We start from the raw sequence: 16,959 nt of genomic DNA, 5'->3' as shown, positions 1-16,959 counted from the left end.
TTAATTACAACTCAATTTGATACTGTGAGCTGTTAAGCTCCATCTTCTTTGGCCAAGGTTATAGTAATGTCAATTTTTTTAAAAGATTTTACTTATTCATGAGAGACACAGAAAGAGAGAGACAGAGACATGGGCAGAGGGAAAAGCAGGCTCCATGCAGGCAACCTGATGCGGGACTCGATCCTGGTACTCCAAGATCACGCCCTGAGCGGAAGGCAGATGTGCTTAACTGCTGAGTCACCCAGGCGTCCCAGTAATGTCAATTTTAAGTGACTCCTTACTTTTTTGTTTTTCCTTTTCTATGTACCTTTTTGTTGTTTGTTTTCCTGGAAAAGTAGAATAAATTTTATATCACGCTGATTTGTTCACATTAAGTATTATTTCGTTAAGTGCGTTTCTTGGATCAATCCTTTTTTTTATGATGCTCCAGTAAGAAATGATTGTTTATTTGAGAAACAGTGTATAATCCTATAGGCTTATAGTAAACATTAATAAAATAAGGATTTTAAAGAATCCTACTGAATCCTACAATGTCAAATCTCTTTTGCTTTCTTTATATTTTCACCTAAGGTATTTGACAGCAGGGTGGAGATGGGTCTTTTACTGAAAATATTCCTTCACTGTGTTTTACTATAACCTCATTGTCTTAATTTGCAGTGAAGAAATCCACATTTGCTATCAGGACTGTATTTTGAGTACTTTAAACGTTTAAGTGAACAATTATGGTTATATACTCACTCTGCTTTTACTGTAATCATTTAAACATTTCTTCCTGGTGTTTAGTTTCTCAGTAAATATCTTTATTTTTTAACCACAGAACTCTTAATTTTTAGCAACTATTTTATGACCTAGTTCGTGGTAATTTTAAGGAAAGGAGTCAAACTAGTAGATCTCACTGATTATCCTTGCAGTGATTTCCAAACACATAGCTTCTCCCACTCCCACAGCTTTCATTATTCCTGGAATTGAAATGATTGCAAGACTATCAGAATCATTTATTGTAATTTTATAAAATGACTGTCACAACTTACTCTCTTAGTAAGACCTGTTTCTGATGGTGAGTCATTTTATAAATGGGTCTTTGTTCTGCCCTCTTTCTTTTCATGAGTGCATACATTTTCTTTCCTGTATCTCATGTTCCTTTTATTTGCCTAAAATCCTTATTGGAGGAAAAAAAGCTTCTCACCAGTGAAAGAAATTCCATTTTTTCCCTACCCTCTACTTTGTATACTTCCATTTTCTTTTAGAAATAATAATTTCTTCTTTGTCAGGCCCTTACTTTAATCTTCTTATACTCAGCATATTCTTCTTATATGTTTTAAATCTATTTTAAACCTGTTTCACTTTCTCTATACTTAGTTCTCTTTCTTTCCTTCAGTCACTGCCTCAATTTATTTCAATATACTATACATCCTTTTTCCACTCATTTGTATTACGTTAGTTCTTACTCCTGTAAATATGTCAGATAAAAATATGTCTCATAAAATAACTTGGTAAATCTAGTCAAAGTATTGTCATCACCACATATCTTTAAATAAATTGTAGTAGGAAGAACACTAGACTTGGAACCAGAGAAACTGGTTTCTTTTTCCTTTTCCAATGTAATCTTATCATGTGGCCTTACTTGTCATATGAAGAAAACTGTCATATAAAGAAAAACTATAATGCTGCCTTATATGACTTTTTTCAAAATGATGAGATTAAAAATAAATAAAATGAGAATACACTTGAAATTACCTTGAAATTTAAAAAGAATACTCAATATGAATTTAAGGTAGTTGTTATATTGGTCAGATATCATTAGAAAGATTGGATGGCTTTTAATCCGCTGTCTTTAAGTGAAGACACAGAGTCTGAGCTGGAATTACCTAAAGTGTGTGTGTGTGGCGGGGCGGGGGGGGGGGTGGCATTTCAGATGGGAAATGTGCAGTAAGGAGGTATAAAATAAGATTAATTTGGATTATTACAAGTGATTAGTATGGCTAGAGTGTAGGATGTCAGTGAGGGAGCATCAGGAAATGGAAATATGATGGATGTGCTTGACTGTTTCATTAAATGTTATGGTTGATGATTTGACGATTGAAGATTGAAGTAGAGGAGTGACATGAAATTTATATTTCTAGAAGTTTATCTTGTTATTACTGTAGGTAACAGATGGGGGATGGGAGCTGAAGTTAGGGAGACTCTTGAGGAGGCTATTGGATTTAATGAAAGTCAGAACTGAGAACCTGAAGTAATGTGGATATAGAAAAGCAGATACAAAAGATGCTAGTGAGATGGAATCTATGGAACCTGCACTCTGATCAAATGTGGGTGGTAGAAGGGCGTTTACTAAAAGTAACAAGTTTATAATCATTCTAGGGTTTCTGGCTTAGATGGGTTCCCCGCCATTCACTGAGATAGAGACTAGAATGAATTTAAGGAAAAGGGATAAATTTGATTTTTGGAGTATTAAATTTTACATATCTATGGCATATCCAAGTGCAAATTCTTTGTTTTCAGTTGGATAAAAGGAGAGGATTTGGAACTTGTCTGTGTGGTAGTATACACACATATGATGAAATGATGCCCTGCATTTGGGTCAAATCACCTAGACACAGGGCCAGGTCTTTTTTTTAAACCATATTCTAAAAATCCACCCTTTGAGAAGTAATACATAGTTCCCTAGGAAAGGAGACACATGGCCCTTTGAGTCATGAGTCATATTCTTGGTCCTTGCAGTCAATCCGAAATCTGCGTCTTTTCTTCATAGTCTGTCATAAGGATCGCTTGGACATGTAATGTAAAGATACCGGCTCTTTAATTGTTCATATAACTTTACGTAAAACTTCAAACACTTTTTATTACTCTAAAACAATACTATCTAATCTAAAATTCTTTTTTTTTTAATTTTTATTTATTTATGATAGTCACACAGGGAGAGAGAGAGAGAGAGGCAGAGACACAGGCAGAGGGAGAAGCAGGCTCCATGCACCGGGAGCCTGACGTGGGATTCGATCCCGGGTTTCCAGGATCGCGCCCTGGGCCAAAGGCAGGCGCCAAACCGCTGCGCCACCCAGGGATCCCCTATCTAATCTAAATACATTTTTAATCTAATAGCGTTACAGTAATAGCAGTCATTATTTTTGTTTTTCTAACTTAGAGTTTAAATTGGTTATCAGATGCTTTCCATTAGTTTATTCTCGTGTAGTCTATCTGCTGACATTATAAATTCAGCTTGTCTTAGTAATGTACCTGAAAACCTCCTTTTAGTGTTTAATTGTAAAGCCAGTTATTTTAACTTATTTACTTAGCAGCTTTTTTGGGAACTTTAGTCTTTCTAGAAGAAATTATTGGTTCCTTCTGATTCCATTTCTTCTCTCCTCCTGGGTTATTTATTGGCCTTGATAAGTTATATGAGTACTTCTTTTAACTTCTCCTATATAGCATTGTATGGCATTGGCATTGTGGCCTGGCTTCTTGATTTACTCTTCTTTCAAGTTTCTCTGACCCAATTGCCCACTTTTCTCTTGTTCTTTCTGTCACTGGCAGTTTCATAACTAAGTTGCCTCCTTGCCATCAAGGAGGTTAGGTGGAGTGTGAACATAGGACTACAGGGACAGAATGAGTGCTTGCAGAACTGCAAGGCCACAGTGATGGATGGATATGACTCCTGTAGTTGCTCCCACAGACACTACTGTTGAGTAGCAATTGTCCTTCATATATGGCTTCTTCAAAATTCAAGGACTGTCAGCTGCTTATAATTTGTAGGCATACTCAAACATTTTTATGACTGCACCTAAATGTGAAGGAGGAGAAAGATACTGAATTGATTCCTACAGACCTTTAAAAGGAGTGTAGTTAAAATGTCAGTAGTAGTCTGGCTAAAGATAATAAAAAGTCTCCCTGGGTTTTTTTTTGTTTTGTTTTGTTTGGTTTGGTTTCGTTTTTTTTTTGTTTTTAAGACTCCTGATCGGGATCCCTGGGTGGTACAGCTGTTTGGCGCCTGCCTTTGGCCCAGGGCGCAATCCTGGGGACCTGGGATCGAATCCCACGTCGGGCTCCCGGTGCATGGAGCCTGCTTCTCCCTCTGCCTGTGTCTCTGCCTCTCTCTCTCTCTCTTTCTCTGTGTGACTATCTTAAAAAAAAAAAAAAAAAAAAAAAAGACTCCTGATCACAGTGTGCGATTTGTTTACAAGTAGCCAGTCATTTAGATTGCAAATACTAACTGCTGACTACTTCTTAAAGTTCTTTTAAAATTATTTCAAGAGTACTCAGAGATATCTGAGAATATCTTTTAGTTCACAGATAAATATACATTTTGAGATGCAGTAGAATGCCAGTGCAGGCAGTATGTATGAAATGAAGGCTGCAACTTTATAATTATTTATTGTACAGAGGCATTTTAGTGATATGCAGTATTTGGTTATGTTTTTATGCCAAGGAAAGAAGATAATTCCCAGCTGTTTAATTTGTATTTGAAACTTACACAGAAATCCACATGCTAGGAGGTTAATAGAATTACTGTTAGATTTTTCTAAATTGTAAATCAGATTTATATGAAAAAAATGGATAATGTTTTTCCCTTTTAATTTCTCTGACAGTAGCATTAAAAAAGTACCATTCCAAATCTTTATTTTAGTACAACTATTTTCCCAATTCCTTGGATTGTAACCTGTGGCAGTTCTCATAAGAATGTAAGGGGGTTTTGTTCTCTTTTTCCTCCGTTGCCCCTGGTAGTTGAGCTTTGATGTTAAGTCATTCTTTCAGTTATGGTTAAAATGAGACATGCATGGGTGATTTTCACTTAACTGCTCGCCTCCACACACACACACACACAAATGCCTCAGCATCACATCTAATCATGATTCATGCCTTATGCCAGACTCTTGCTGTCATCCTAGCATCAGCAGATGGTGGGACAGGACCCCTGGGGCAGTGTGCCCCAGCATTCTGGGGTTGAACATCTGGTAGCAATGGTCAGAAAAGGAAGGGTTTTTATATGGCAATTGAGTTCAGTTATTTTTTGTTTCTTCCAGGGGTAGGGGGATCAATTAATGGAAATTTGGTGTCCAGTTTTCAGGTAGTACTTTAAAAACTTATTTTTTAGCCAAGAAACAAAAGCAAATGTCACATTGCATTTTATAAATATGCTTGCCAAAAGGACAGCTCCTGTGTTTAAGTGCCACCATGGGTAGTTTATGTTTGTAATAATCTGAACTATAAGAAACATAGTAAAAAGCTACACACAGAAGGGGAGGTTTCCTCTATTCATGGGTAAATAAGTTTTCTGTTCTTAAAAAGAAAAATACACACACACATACACACCAGTGGATGCCAGGTAACACACATGTTGATTTGTTAGTGCCCAAAAATCTGAAGTTGCTATTTATGCTCTGTGATTAGGATGATAGTAACTTTAGACAAGTTTACTTCATCTTTCTGTGCTGTTTCTTCACCTAATAAATAAGGCTGTTTTAAAGAATCTTGAAGGGATCCCTGGGTGGCGCAGCGGTTTGGCGCCTGCCTTTGGCCCAGGGTGCGATCCTGGAGACCCGGGATCGAATCCCACGTCGGGCTCCAGTGCATGGAGCCTGCTTCTCCCTCTGCCTGTGTCTCTGCCTCTCTCTCTCTCTGTGACTATCATAAATAAATAAAAATTAAAAAAAAATTTAAAAAAATAAGAAAATAAAGAATCTTGAAAATATCTTTTTTATTATACTACATAAATATAAGAAACTAAAATAGTATTAGCTGTATGAAAATGTACTAGGCTTATGATAGTAGCAGGAAGTGCATGGGTGGAGTTTCAACCTTGGATAATCTTGGTTGTTTGATCTGTAGTACTAATGTCACAGGTGAGCAGCCACATATAACCAGTTGCAAATAACCTTTTTTTAAGGTAATAAATCAATGGAAGTATATTTTTCCATATAATTTTCTATTTCTTCAGACACTTCATAGTTCTAGCTTCTCCTGATGATGTTAAAAGAATATTAAGGTTCTTTAGCTCAGAATCCTGCATAGTCAAGGGTGCATCGAACAGTGGTTTTTTAATTTTTTTGACCAGACATATAATTAGAGATGCATTTTACATAGAGTAGTACATGGGCATACACATAGTTCAAACTAAAGTTGCTTTGTTTTACCTTACTATGGGCAAATTTTTTTCCTACTCTTTTATTGTAGCAGATGTTAATTCTGTTTCTGTCTTTAACAAATTACTGGTTCTTGTTCGCCAAGCCAGAATTCCTAAAGGACTGGGACCCACAATTTGAAGAACACTGTACTAAGTAATCAGCACTTACTATCAAGAGTCTAGGGCATAGACTCTCAAATTATTAAAAATGATTTTCCTAATTCTCTCTTGATCACATCAGCTCCCATTTACTTAACAAGCAGTCTGCAGAGTTCCCTCTTGTTTTTATGTATATCCAAAGGATGTAAAGGATACAAAGGACTGAATTTAAATTGGATTTAAGTTTTACTGAGCTTTATAACTCTATCTTTAAACACATGCCATTCCTCTTCATTGTTCAGAATCAAATAGTAATTTTAAATTTTATTTCCTTGAGTTTTTCTTTACTTCCATCATCATTCCAGTGTTTTATTGTCTTTTATTAGGTCATGCTTTCAATAGCAGGTACATGAGTGGCTTGATTTCATAGAAAGTATATTTGTATTTTAACAAAGAAGAGAAGAAAAGAAGTAGGGGACTTTTAAATTTCTATATCAACAAATAGAATTCTGAATACTATGGCCTCATTGCTGTTTACTATTTCTCTTCTTCATTAGTGGTCATTTGGATGAGTTCTATGAAAAACACAGTAGTCATTAGAACTTTATAATCTCCTCTGTATGATCCCATATAAAATGATGTTAGGTGGGTTTTTTTTGTTCATTTAACTGCTATTAAAAATTGCTATAGCTGGATGCCTAGGTGGCTCAGTGGTTGAGTGTCTGCCTTCAGCTCAGGGTGTGATCCTGGGACCCTGGGATCATGTCCCTCATCAGGATACCTGAAGGGAGCCTGCCTCTCCCTCTGCCTATTTTTCTGCCCCTTTCTGTGTGTCTCTCATGGATAAATAAATAAAATCTTTTTAAAAATTGCTATAGCATGTAGGAAACCATAGAAATCATATATATAATGATATGCCATTAAGAATTCAGAAGGGAAGTAGAACAAAAGTATTCCTAGTCTGAATAGACCAAGCTGGAACTAACATTAAAACGTAAATATGGTGTGCAAATGGTATATTCAGAAATTATTTCTTTATAATTTGACTTTAGATTGACAAAACATTGTATTATAAAGTGGTTTGTGCAAATAAAACCTCAAGATAAAAGCTACTTGTTGAATTGATGATTATAAGTATATTTATATAAATATACATACTTGAATGTATATTGAACTAATTTCTGTTATGGATAGTGCAAATTCTTGAAAATATTATTGTAGATAAAGTCAGTATTAGTGTTGAAGATTTTCGCTAAAGTTCTTTGTGTGTGTCTCTTTCAGATATGGAAACGAGTGAAAAAATCCAAGGAAGTGGAATACTTCAGCTGTTTGCAAGTCTGTTGATTCCACAGTCTTCCTGCACAGCCAAAGTAGCTAACATCATAGCAGAAGTAGCCAAAAATGGTGAGGTTTTCCTCAAGAGCTTTTCTGCTGGGAACATCTTCAGTTTTACACTTCACTTGTCAGTATGTTTTATTAATTTATGTTTTAATTTTGTAGATTAGACATTGTCCATTTCTATTTCTTTTCACTTTTTTTCCCATATAATTGTTGAAAATGACTATAGCTATAGTCATTCTGTTCATACATTTCCATTCCTTCGGAGTAGAATTAAAGAAAAGTGTTGCTAGTTCCTGCCACACCTGTGTCATGTATTATTTTGGTAAGAGGATTCTTGAGCTCACCATAGAGTCATTCATCTTCATTGTCACAGGAGAGCTCACCTTTTGCAGTGTATGTGTTGATTTGTATTATACCCAGGTAAACTTTCTCTCTCTCTCTCTCTTTTTTTTTTTTTTTGGTCTGGCCTCTTCTACTAACATTGGTACTTGACTGCAGCAATGCAGCTGGAATATATGTTCTGTTTTCTGCACCTACCTACGTGGGACATGTTTATTTCTTAAATCTCCATGTAAGAATACTATGGAAAAACAAAAATGTCAGCAAAGCTTAGATTATATAATAGCTAATCCATCCTATTAGAGATGGTTTCTATCCAGGGAGAGATTCTTTGGAAGAGTTGTATTTTAGCAGAAGTATTTGCACATGATTTTAATTTAGTTTGAGAAAGCCACTGGCTTCTTCTTTTTTTTTTTAATTTATTTATGATAGTCACAGAGAGAGAAAGAGAGGCAGAGACATAGGCAGAGGGAGAAGCAGGCTCCATGCACTGGGAGCCCAATGTGGGACTCGATCCCGGGTCTCCAGGATCGCACCCTGGGCCAAAGGCAGGCGCCAAACCACTGCGCCACCCAGGGATCCCCATATTTTAGACTTTAAAGAAGAAAAAGCCTAAAAAATTCTGGCTTCATTTGTATAATCAGTATGGTAGATGGCATTGTAAAGTACCGTATGTGGTGTTTTTGATCCAGTAAAACAACTTGCTCATGTGTGTTACCAAAGAAAAATTGAAGTGAAATTTTTTTTCATTTGTTTAGAGGTTCTCAAAATGTCTTTCAAATTCCAATGAAGTTCTGTATTGGTAAATTTTTTTTGGTCGCTAGATGAAAACTGGCCACCTATTGTTTGTATGTCATGTCTAAGCTACTGTAATTATAGTCACTGTGCTGTGCTTTGGATTAAGTTGGTCATAACTGTTGAGATTCCTAGTGGTTTGGGAATATTTAGTGTACTTCAAGAAGATTTGAGCTGCTCTGAATAGACAGTGGTGATTACCTTGAGATGACAAAGAACTCCTGAAGCAGGTCTAGTTTGAGAATGGAACACTTCTAGATGGTGTTTATTAACCTAGACCAACAGCTATCTGAATCTTCTTAGATGCAATATAACTTGAGTTGTAAGATCAGATGGTTCATTGTTCATTTTTAACTTCATGAGAATTACAATGTAGATTTCCAGAAATCAATTTTTTCTTTTCAAGCCTTTTCTCTTAAGAATGAGTCTATATACTAACTATAACATAGATTCAGAAATTTCAAATAGTAAATTTTTTGTGAAATGAATTGCCATTCCTCTCTGATCTTACTTAGTAATACCAGTCTTATAATACTTTGTCATAATTTCATGATAATTCTCCTGCTTTAATTTGCTGCCAGTTATACTCTAATAGATGACAGCTATGTTCTAAAGACATAATAGAATTTTTAGAATTTATACTTCTAATAAGAGGCTTGTTACAGGGATATCACTAACCTCTACTGATTAAAATAAATGGAATACATTTAAATAGTTATTTCTTGCTTAATCACCACATTGTTTTTGTAAGTGATTGGCTGAGAAAGTGAATTAGAATCTTCTTTTAAAAAAACATCTTCAGAAATGCAACATGACCCAACAAAGTGGTGTTAGAAGCTCAACCTCAGTCATTCTGTAAGAATTAGTTAGTTACTAGTATTATCTTTTTTAACAAAGGACAATCCTAAGTATAAATGAAAAATGTCTATTCAGCAAACTACATATAAAATTCACTGGTTCTCATGTATTCATATCCCATAGTTGTCATCATTTTTCTAAAGAAAAACATAAAAAGGTAAGAGTTAATAATTATAGGGAGGTTATTAGAGAAAATTCAAACTCTGAATATACTTTACTATGTAGTCTAACATTAAGATAGACTCTAACAGTGGTTTTATTTGGCTTATAGAGTTAAAAAAAAGTTTTTTTTTTAAAGATTTTATTTATTCATGAGAGACAGAGAGAGAGACAGAGAGAGAGAGAGGCAGAGACACAGACAGAAGGAGAAGCAGGCTCCATGTAGGGAGCTCAGCGTGGGACTGGATCCAGGGTCTCCAGGATCACACCCTGGGCTGCCCAAGTTAAGAAAAGTTCTAATAGATCTGGTTCATGTAGGCAGCTGCAAATGGGGAAAGTGTGTATATGTAAGGGTTTTAATGTTTGATAAGTCAATACATAAAAAGTGGATTTTATAAAAGGAAAAGTTTATTTTATGGTTTTCATCACAGTGCTGTACTTCATGATGATGCTGAATGAGTATGTAACTCAAGTAAGTTTGGGAAGTAAAAGCAAAAAAGGGAATACTGGATTTAGAAAGAAATAGAAATATTCTATTAAGCATTTATTGTTTCATGATAATCAAAGGAAAAAAATACTCCAGTAGAAATTAGCTTTATGTTAATAAATTGGGGTTAATATTGAGATAGAGTAATGCCTAGTCCTTATACCTCAACATTGAAATCCACTCATTATACAAAAAACAAAATTAATTTTATCTTCTATTGACACACATAGAAGTTTACAAATACTTAGTGGTTTCTGCCGTCTATTGCATATTGGCTTCCACTGACTTTGGTTTTTTTCATTCACTGTCATTTTGTACGCATCATATTTTCAGCCTTCCCCTGATAGTTCTTCCCTCACTCCCCAGGAACTTTTCAATTCTCTGGAGTTCAAATTACCACGAGAGGATCTGATTTTTTTTTTTTTTTTTAGTTCATTGCTATTGTCCTGTTTAGCAGATTTTTTGAACTAGAACATCTGATAGACTGTTGGCCAGCCTGTATATAGTCTGTCCTCAAGTCACAGTCCAACCAGCTATGATTAGGTAACAGGCTCATGTAGTATAAACTAGGGGTGTGTGCAGTGGGAACTCCTTTGGACAAGGATGACTGTCACAGCCATTCATTCTGTAGCCTTTGTAATACTATATATATCTAGTATTTTAAACATATTCCTTATAAATTCTTGGTGTATTTTTACATATATCCATCTAAAGTATGTAACTCATGTCTTTAAAACTAGCTAAAGAGGGCTGTACTCCTCAGCTAAAAAGTAAATTGGCTGAAAGGCAGAAGGTTTTAAAGATTTTATTTATTTATTTATGACAGACACAGAGAGGGGGCAGAGACATAGAGGGAGAAGCAGGATCCCTCCTGGGAGCCCCGTGCAGGACTCAATCCCAGGACCCAGGGATCACAACCCGAGCCAAAGGCAGATGCTTAACCACTGAGCCACCCAGGCATCCCAGGCAGAAGGTTTTAGAAAGGAGTTTACTTTAGTTTTTGACAGAGACTGTCAACAAAGAAAAATACAACCTCACTCATTTTGTGTACTTACTACATTAAGTATTTTATAGAGTTATAATGGTACTTTGGAACAGAATGTTCTCTTTAAATGGTAAGCCATCTTAAACATTTTAATAGGTATTTATTTATTAAGGGACATGATTATGTAAATTGTGGATATTTAGATTGTTAATTACGTATGTCTCTTATTTTCAGAATTTATGCGTATTCCATGTGTGGATGCTGGATTGATTTCACCATTGGTGCAGCTGCTAAATAGCAAAGACCAGGAAGTGCTACTTCAAACGGGCAGGGCTCTAGGAAACATATGTTACGATAGCCGTAAGTGTTGAAATATCAATGATACACTTAAAAACTTTTGTTTAAGAATTATGATTTTGAGGCTAATTTCACTTTTAGTGTTAGCACTGTTTCTAGGCTAAGACACTAACATGGGCTAATATTACTTAGCTCTGCTTCCTTAGCAGAACCATTGGAAATTTGGGCCATAGCATTCTTAACCAAGAAATTAAGGAAATTAATTCTTTTCCTCTGCTTTCACAAATAATACTTTCAGAGGAAAGTAAGTCAATTTCTAAGAAATCGGGGCTTTTAGTTTTAGAAAAAAAATGTATTATCTTTTCAGTTAGGTTTTAGTGAAGTTCTGTCTCTGAATGAGAATGCTATTGAACATAGTTTTTTAAAGTGTCTAAGTCTGTCCAAATAAATTTTTAATTACTTGCAATTCAATAAAACCATTCATAAAACCCATCATCTTCTCAAAAGCTAGATTGGTCTACTGCATTTGCATTGACTCCATTTCTATTTGTCATAATGTCACACTGTCATCCTCACCACTTTCTATAATACACTGCTCTGCCAGGTAGAGAGAAAGCAAGAACTTGGGTATGAATCTATTACAAAAATTTTACATTTTCTACGTCTCCTCTCCACATTTATATAAATAAAATACAGAAAAATCTTGAGTATATTCAGTGTAATTAGACTTATCCTGGATTTTCCTTAGATTTATATTTTCTGAGCCAAAAACACATATTTTAACATTTACCTTTAAAGTCTCTTAGGAATTTAGTTCTATTTATATAACTAGGATAATTTTTACTGTTTATTTTCCCCATTGATTTCATACACAAAAGACATAGCCCTTTTATAATAGGCAGTGCTTCAAAAAGTGATTTGTGCATTTAAGCCAGATAGAAAATAAGGTCATGAACATACTTATTTATAATATGAAAGAAAGAAGTAGAAAAAAAGACTGAAAAAAAAAAAAAGAAAAAGACTGAAAACTACAACTTTCAGTTATAATCTGTAGCATTAATGGTAAGGCTAGCCTCATTTATTCTCCTTTCCTTACTTTTTCTGGAACATTATATATTATGTCTGAGGATGTGGATGTCTTAATATGAATTTTAGTATATAGTTTCTAGTCCCTAATACTGATTATAAATTTATTTACTGTTCTTTCATTCCAATGCCTTTTATCCTAGGATATTAGCTTTATTTATAAAATTCTGGTACTTTATGTTTATAATTTTGCATTTTTATATTTAGGAAATTTTTTAAACATCATAGCTTATTATCATATTATATTAGCTTTCAAGGGTGAAATTATTTTAATCATAATTTTATATGATTAATTTTAACAATATATACTAAAAAAAATCTCTGCAGAGTGATAAAGATTGATGGCCTGTATTTGGGGAGCATTGATCATTGCTATTTTTATTCTTATCCTTCTGTGTATATTACTAGAATTTAAGCCTACCACAAATATTCTTTAATCCTTGTTCTGTTTAGTTATTCTTAAATTATGCATTGTTTAACCATAGGAAATACCTGTATTGAGTACTTTTGTCCTGGCGTTTCCCTTAGTTTTGGCACAATAGAAGAAACACAGTGATCTCTTGTCTCATATTGCTGTGATTTTTATGGGCACAGAGTAATTTTATTTCTGGTGTACTCTGAGGACCTTGAAGTTAGGGTAATAAGTGTGTAGTTAATAAGATTATTTTGATGAAACTGAAGTCCATTATCATAGTGTTTATTGCATCTATTTGCTCCATTCTTATGAGGTATACAGTGTAGAGTCTGCGGATGTGCTTTAGGCTATGAAGGTAATTTTTTTTGTTTCATTTATTTATAAACATATATAACCACTTCATTTTCATTTAATTCAATTTAAATTATAGTTAAGTGGGAAATTAAGCATAGAAAACACAGGGTATTTTTTATTATTGTAAAACTTATTTAAGGAAAATGAAGTTAGTAGTCTTAAGAACCAATACATATAAGGAGTGATTTATTAACCGTAAGTCATGTAGTAAAATGTGTTCATTGTGCCATGCTGTCTTGTGCATATAATTTCCATAAGGCTGTATGCTTTCTTATCCTTTTATTTGAAATTAAATCTCTGTGAACTCTGTGATTTTTTCAGACTAATTTTAAGAAAAGTACAGCACTTTTATTTGATTTATAAGAATGATATTTTATATCTGTAAATATGATGCTATGTGGTTGATTTGTGAATTTACTTGAAATGCATTTCTCATTTTATTTTATGACAATTGGGAGTTTGAATGAACCCAGAAATTAGATTTCTCTTTTTAAAATTATTCAATAACTTCTATTTTAATTAATTAACCTTCTTCCTTCTCAAGAATGTAATGGTTCATTTTTTAAAAGGAAGATTGAAAACTACACATGACAGCTTTATAAATACAAGGAATCTTTTTCTTATAAATAACATATGTTTTAAATTCACATTTGTGTTTTACCAAACTTACCTATTAGACTAATTACTTACATTTTATAGATGAACTCCAAATTGATAGTTTTTTAATTCAGTATTATTCAGAATGATACTAAGCATATGATAGACAGGAAAACCAATGTATGCAAAAAGCATAAAAGGCATTCACTATTAGAAATAAGAATTTGAGAAATATATGTATATTTTATGGATTTGTATTTTAACTCTTAAAAAGCAAAGCAGTTGCTAGCATATTTCAGTTAAGACAGTTTATTTGAAAGGAGGAGAGCTCCTGTAAAAGGAATTACACTTGCCATAAAATCTATGGAAGTCTTTTGAAAAAAGTAGGTCAGATTTCAGTTTTACCAGCTTTTACAGTACCCATTTTAGGAATTCTTCCCAATGGAAGGAAACTCTTACATAACATCAGGTAGCAGGCTGATACAACTGCTAAATGGGACAGAATGGGGCCTTGTTGCTTAGGAACTTTTTGAATTCTAGTCTCTCTCTTACATATAGAGATGAAAGAATCACTGAGTAAGAACCTTTTTCATTTAAAAAGCTTGGTCTTTTTTCTTTTCTTCCAAAGAGCCACCAAAGGTACTTCAGTTATGGATTTCTCTTTCGAAGTATCCAAACAGACTTCTGATATGAGCAACATTTAAAAGCTCTTTTGCTTTGAACTTCTCCAAATAACCCTTTTTATAAGAAGTTTGACATCCTTTAAATCAAAGATCAGAGAAAAATTGTTTTCAGTTTAGAAAGGAATCAGCCTAGCTGTGATGGGATACATTGGGGAATGTAATTTTAAATAAAGAGAAATACTATTAAATTTCAGAATTGCATACCTTCACCCTGTTTCGTTCTATGTTTCTCTCAAAGGTGAGATTAAAAAGAATGAGTTCTTTTTTCCTCCTTAGCTGCCCATCTCTGTAGTATTCCCTTCTTTCAGTGATTAGTTTTGTTTATATAGCTGTGTACATTTTAAATTGCTGATGTAGTTAAATGGTCTTTGGTATTAAAGAGTTTCATGTTAAATTCCGATGCTGTATTTATAAATTGTAAGAATAAGTTGATGATTGGAGACTGAGTTCTCTGTTTGCAGATGTTACTACTTGAGTTCAGGAAATAATTGATATTAGATATATTTGTTCAAAGTTATTTAGTAGGGACTAGAAGAAAATAATTAGACAAAATTAAGTATTTGTGCCCTTTTATATACCAGAAAAGATTAATACACAATACAAATTAATACCTATTAAAATTAAACAAAATGCCTCTTTACAGAAATAAAGTTAATGCTTATTATGTAATTAGTACTATTACTGGAAAGATACACACTTAGCGAACTACATAATATGCCATCTTACGTGATATAAAGAAAATTGGATTCATGCTCACTGATGAATAAATAAATATTCAAAATGAGGTGATAATCAGGCTTGCCAAAGCCAGTATTTATGAAGTGAAATATTGTTTATTTTATTGACTGTAAGTGTAACTGAAAAAGATACCAAATATATGCACAGATCTATATATATATATATATATATATATATATATATATATATTAGTGATTATAATATACTACCCTATTTTATGTAAAAAATGATTCATTGTTCTGGTTGCAAATGATAAAATATACTTAGCAATAATCTGTAATATTTTGTAATATAGGTAGGCTAGATAAGTGTGTATTAATATAATGCAGACATGCCTTGAAATTGCCTAAGTAAGCAAAGTATATTTGCAGCAGTTATATTTAACAGGCAGCTGTTTATATCTGGCATTTAAAATAACTGTTTATTTCAATGGTATAAATTAGGTTAGTATTTAATTATGTTATTAAAGGGTTCATACATTTACCCCACTTTTTTTCAATATTTTTCAGTATTCAGTTTTAGGGTAAAATAGAATTACCAACCAATAAGTATAAAAATCAGATTCTTCAACTTTTAACAGTTAATCCTTGTATATAAATGGGTTTATTGTCAAAGTATACCACGTATATAAGAGTAAAAAACTATATGCTACTGTTACTGTTAGAGATAGTAATTATGGCTATTACCAAATTAAAACACTTCATTAGGGGATCCCTGGGTGGCTCACCAGATTGGCGCCTGCCTTTGGCCCAGGGCGCGGTCCTGGGGTCCCGGGATCGAATCCCACATCGGGCTCCCAGCATGGAGCCTGCTTCTCCCTCTGCCTGTTTCTCTGCCTCTCTCTCTCTCTCTCTCTCTCTCATAAATAAATAATAAATAAATCTTTAAAAAAAATAAAACACTTCATTATAAAGATATACTGAATATACAGTTATAAATAGATGTTGTTTTGTAATAATATTATAAGCTCTAAAAAAATTTCATGCCATCAAAGACATCTCTACTAATATGCACAAAGGAACACAACTTGTTGACAAAGTACACACTAAATATGTGAATTATATTCAGAATTTAAAAAATAATGATAGGAGTAGTAATTGGAGCCATTTTTAGAAATTAAGCAAATAGTGCATTGCTTATAAGAGGAATATAGTTTATTTTAAAGTTAATGTAATTATAAATAAATGAGATTTTACTATGCCCCCTGGAAGGCAAATACTGCCGACTGATGGGATTTCCAGTTCTGCCATTTACTAAGTTGTCATTTAACTTTGTTGAATTTTAGTTTTCTCATTGGTAAAGTGGATTCATTGTGTGGATTAAATCAGGTTTATATATAGGTGTATTATATGAACTATGAACTGCTATACAAAGGAAATATGTAGGATTTATATATGATCATTTGTCTTCATTTGGGCTCTATAACAAAATACCGTACACTGGGTGGCTTAACCAACCAACATTTGTTTTTCATAGTTCTGGAAACGGAGAAATCCAACCAAGATCAAGGTGCCAGTAGATTTAGTATCCAGTGAGGACACTCTTCCTGGTTTGCACACAACTTTCTTCTCATTATATCCTCACATGGCAGAGAAGGAAGAAAGAGAA

General features: G+C 33.7%; 1 protein-coding gene across 4 annotated transcripts in view; it reads left to right on the top strand.

Moving 5' to 3' along the window:
• RAP1GDS1 (Rap1 GTPase-GDP dissociation stimulator 1) overlaps positions 1–16,959 on the top strand; it is a 157,265-nt gene that overhangs the window by 58,401 nt on the left and 81,905 nt on the right. For all 4 annotated transcript variants that reach the window (XM_055313299.1, XM_055313300.1, XM_055313298.1 and 1 more), the window contains exons 3-4: positions 7,499–7,621; positions 11,416–11,541. In XM_055313299.1, coding sequence (XP_055169274.1) covers positions 7,499–7,621; positions 11,416–11,541 — 249 coding nt within the window. The remainder of the gene's footprint in view (positions 1–7,498; positions 7,622–11,415; positions 11,542–16,959) is intronic.

This window comes from Nyctereutes procyonoides, unplaced genomic scaffold, assembly GCF_905146905.1.
Source record: "Nyctereutes procyonoides isolate TBG_1078 unplaced genomic scaffold, NYPRO_anot_genome, whole genome shotgun sequence".
NCBI classification, from domain to species: domain Eukaryota; kingdom Metazoa; phylum Chordata; class Mammalia; order Carnivora; family Canidae; genus Nyctereutes; species Nyctereutes procyonoides.
This window is presented reverse-complemented; position numbering and strand designations above follow the sequence as displayed.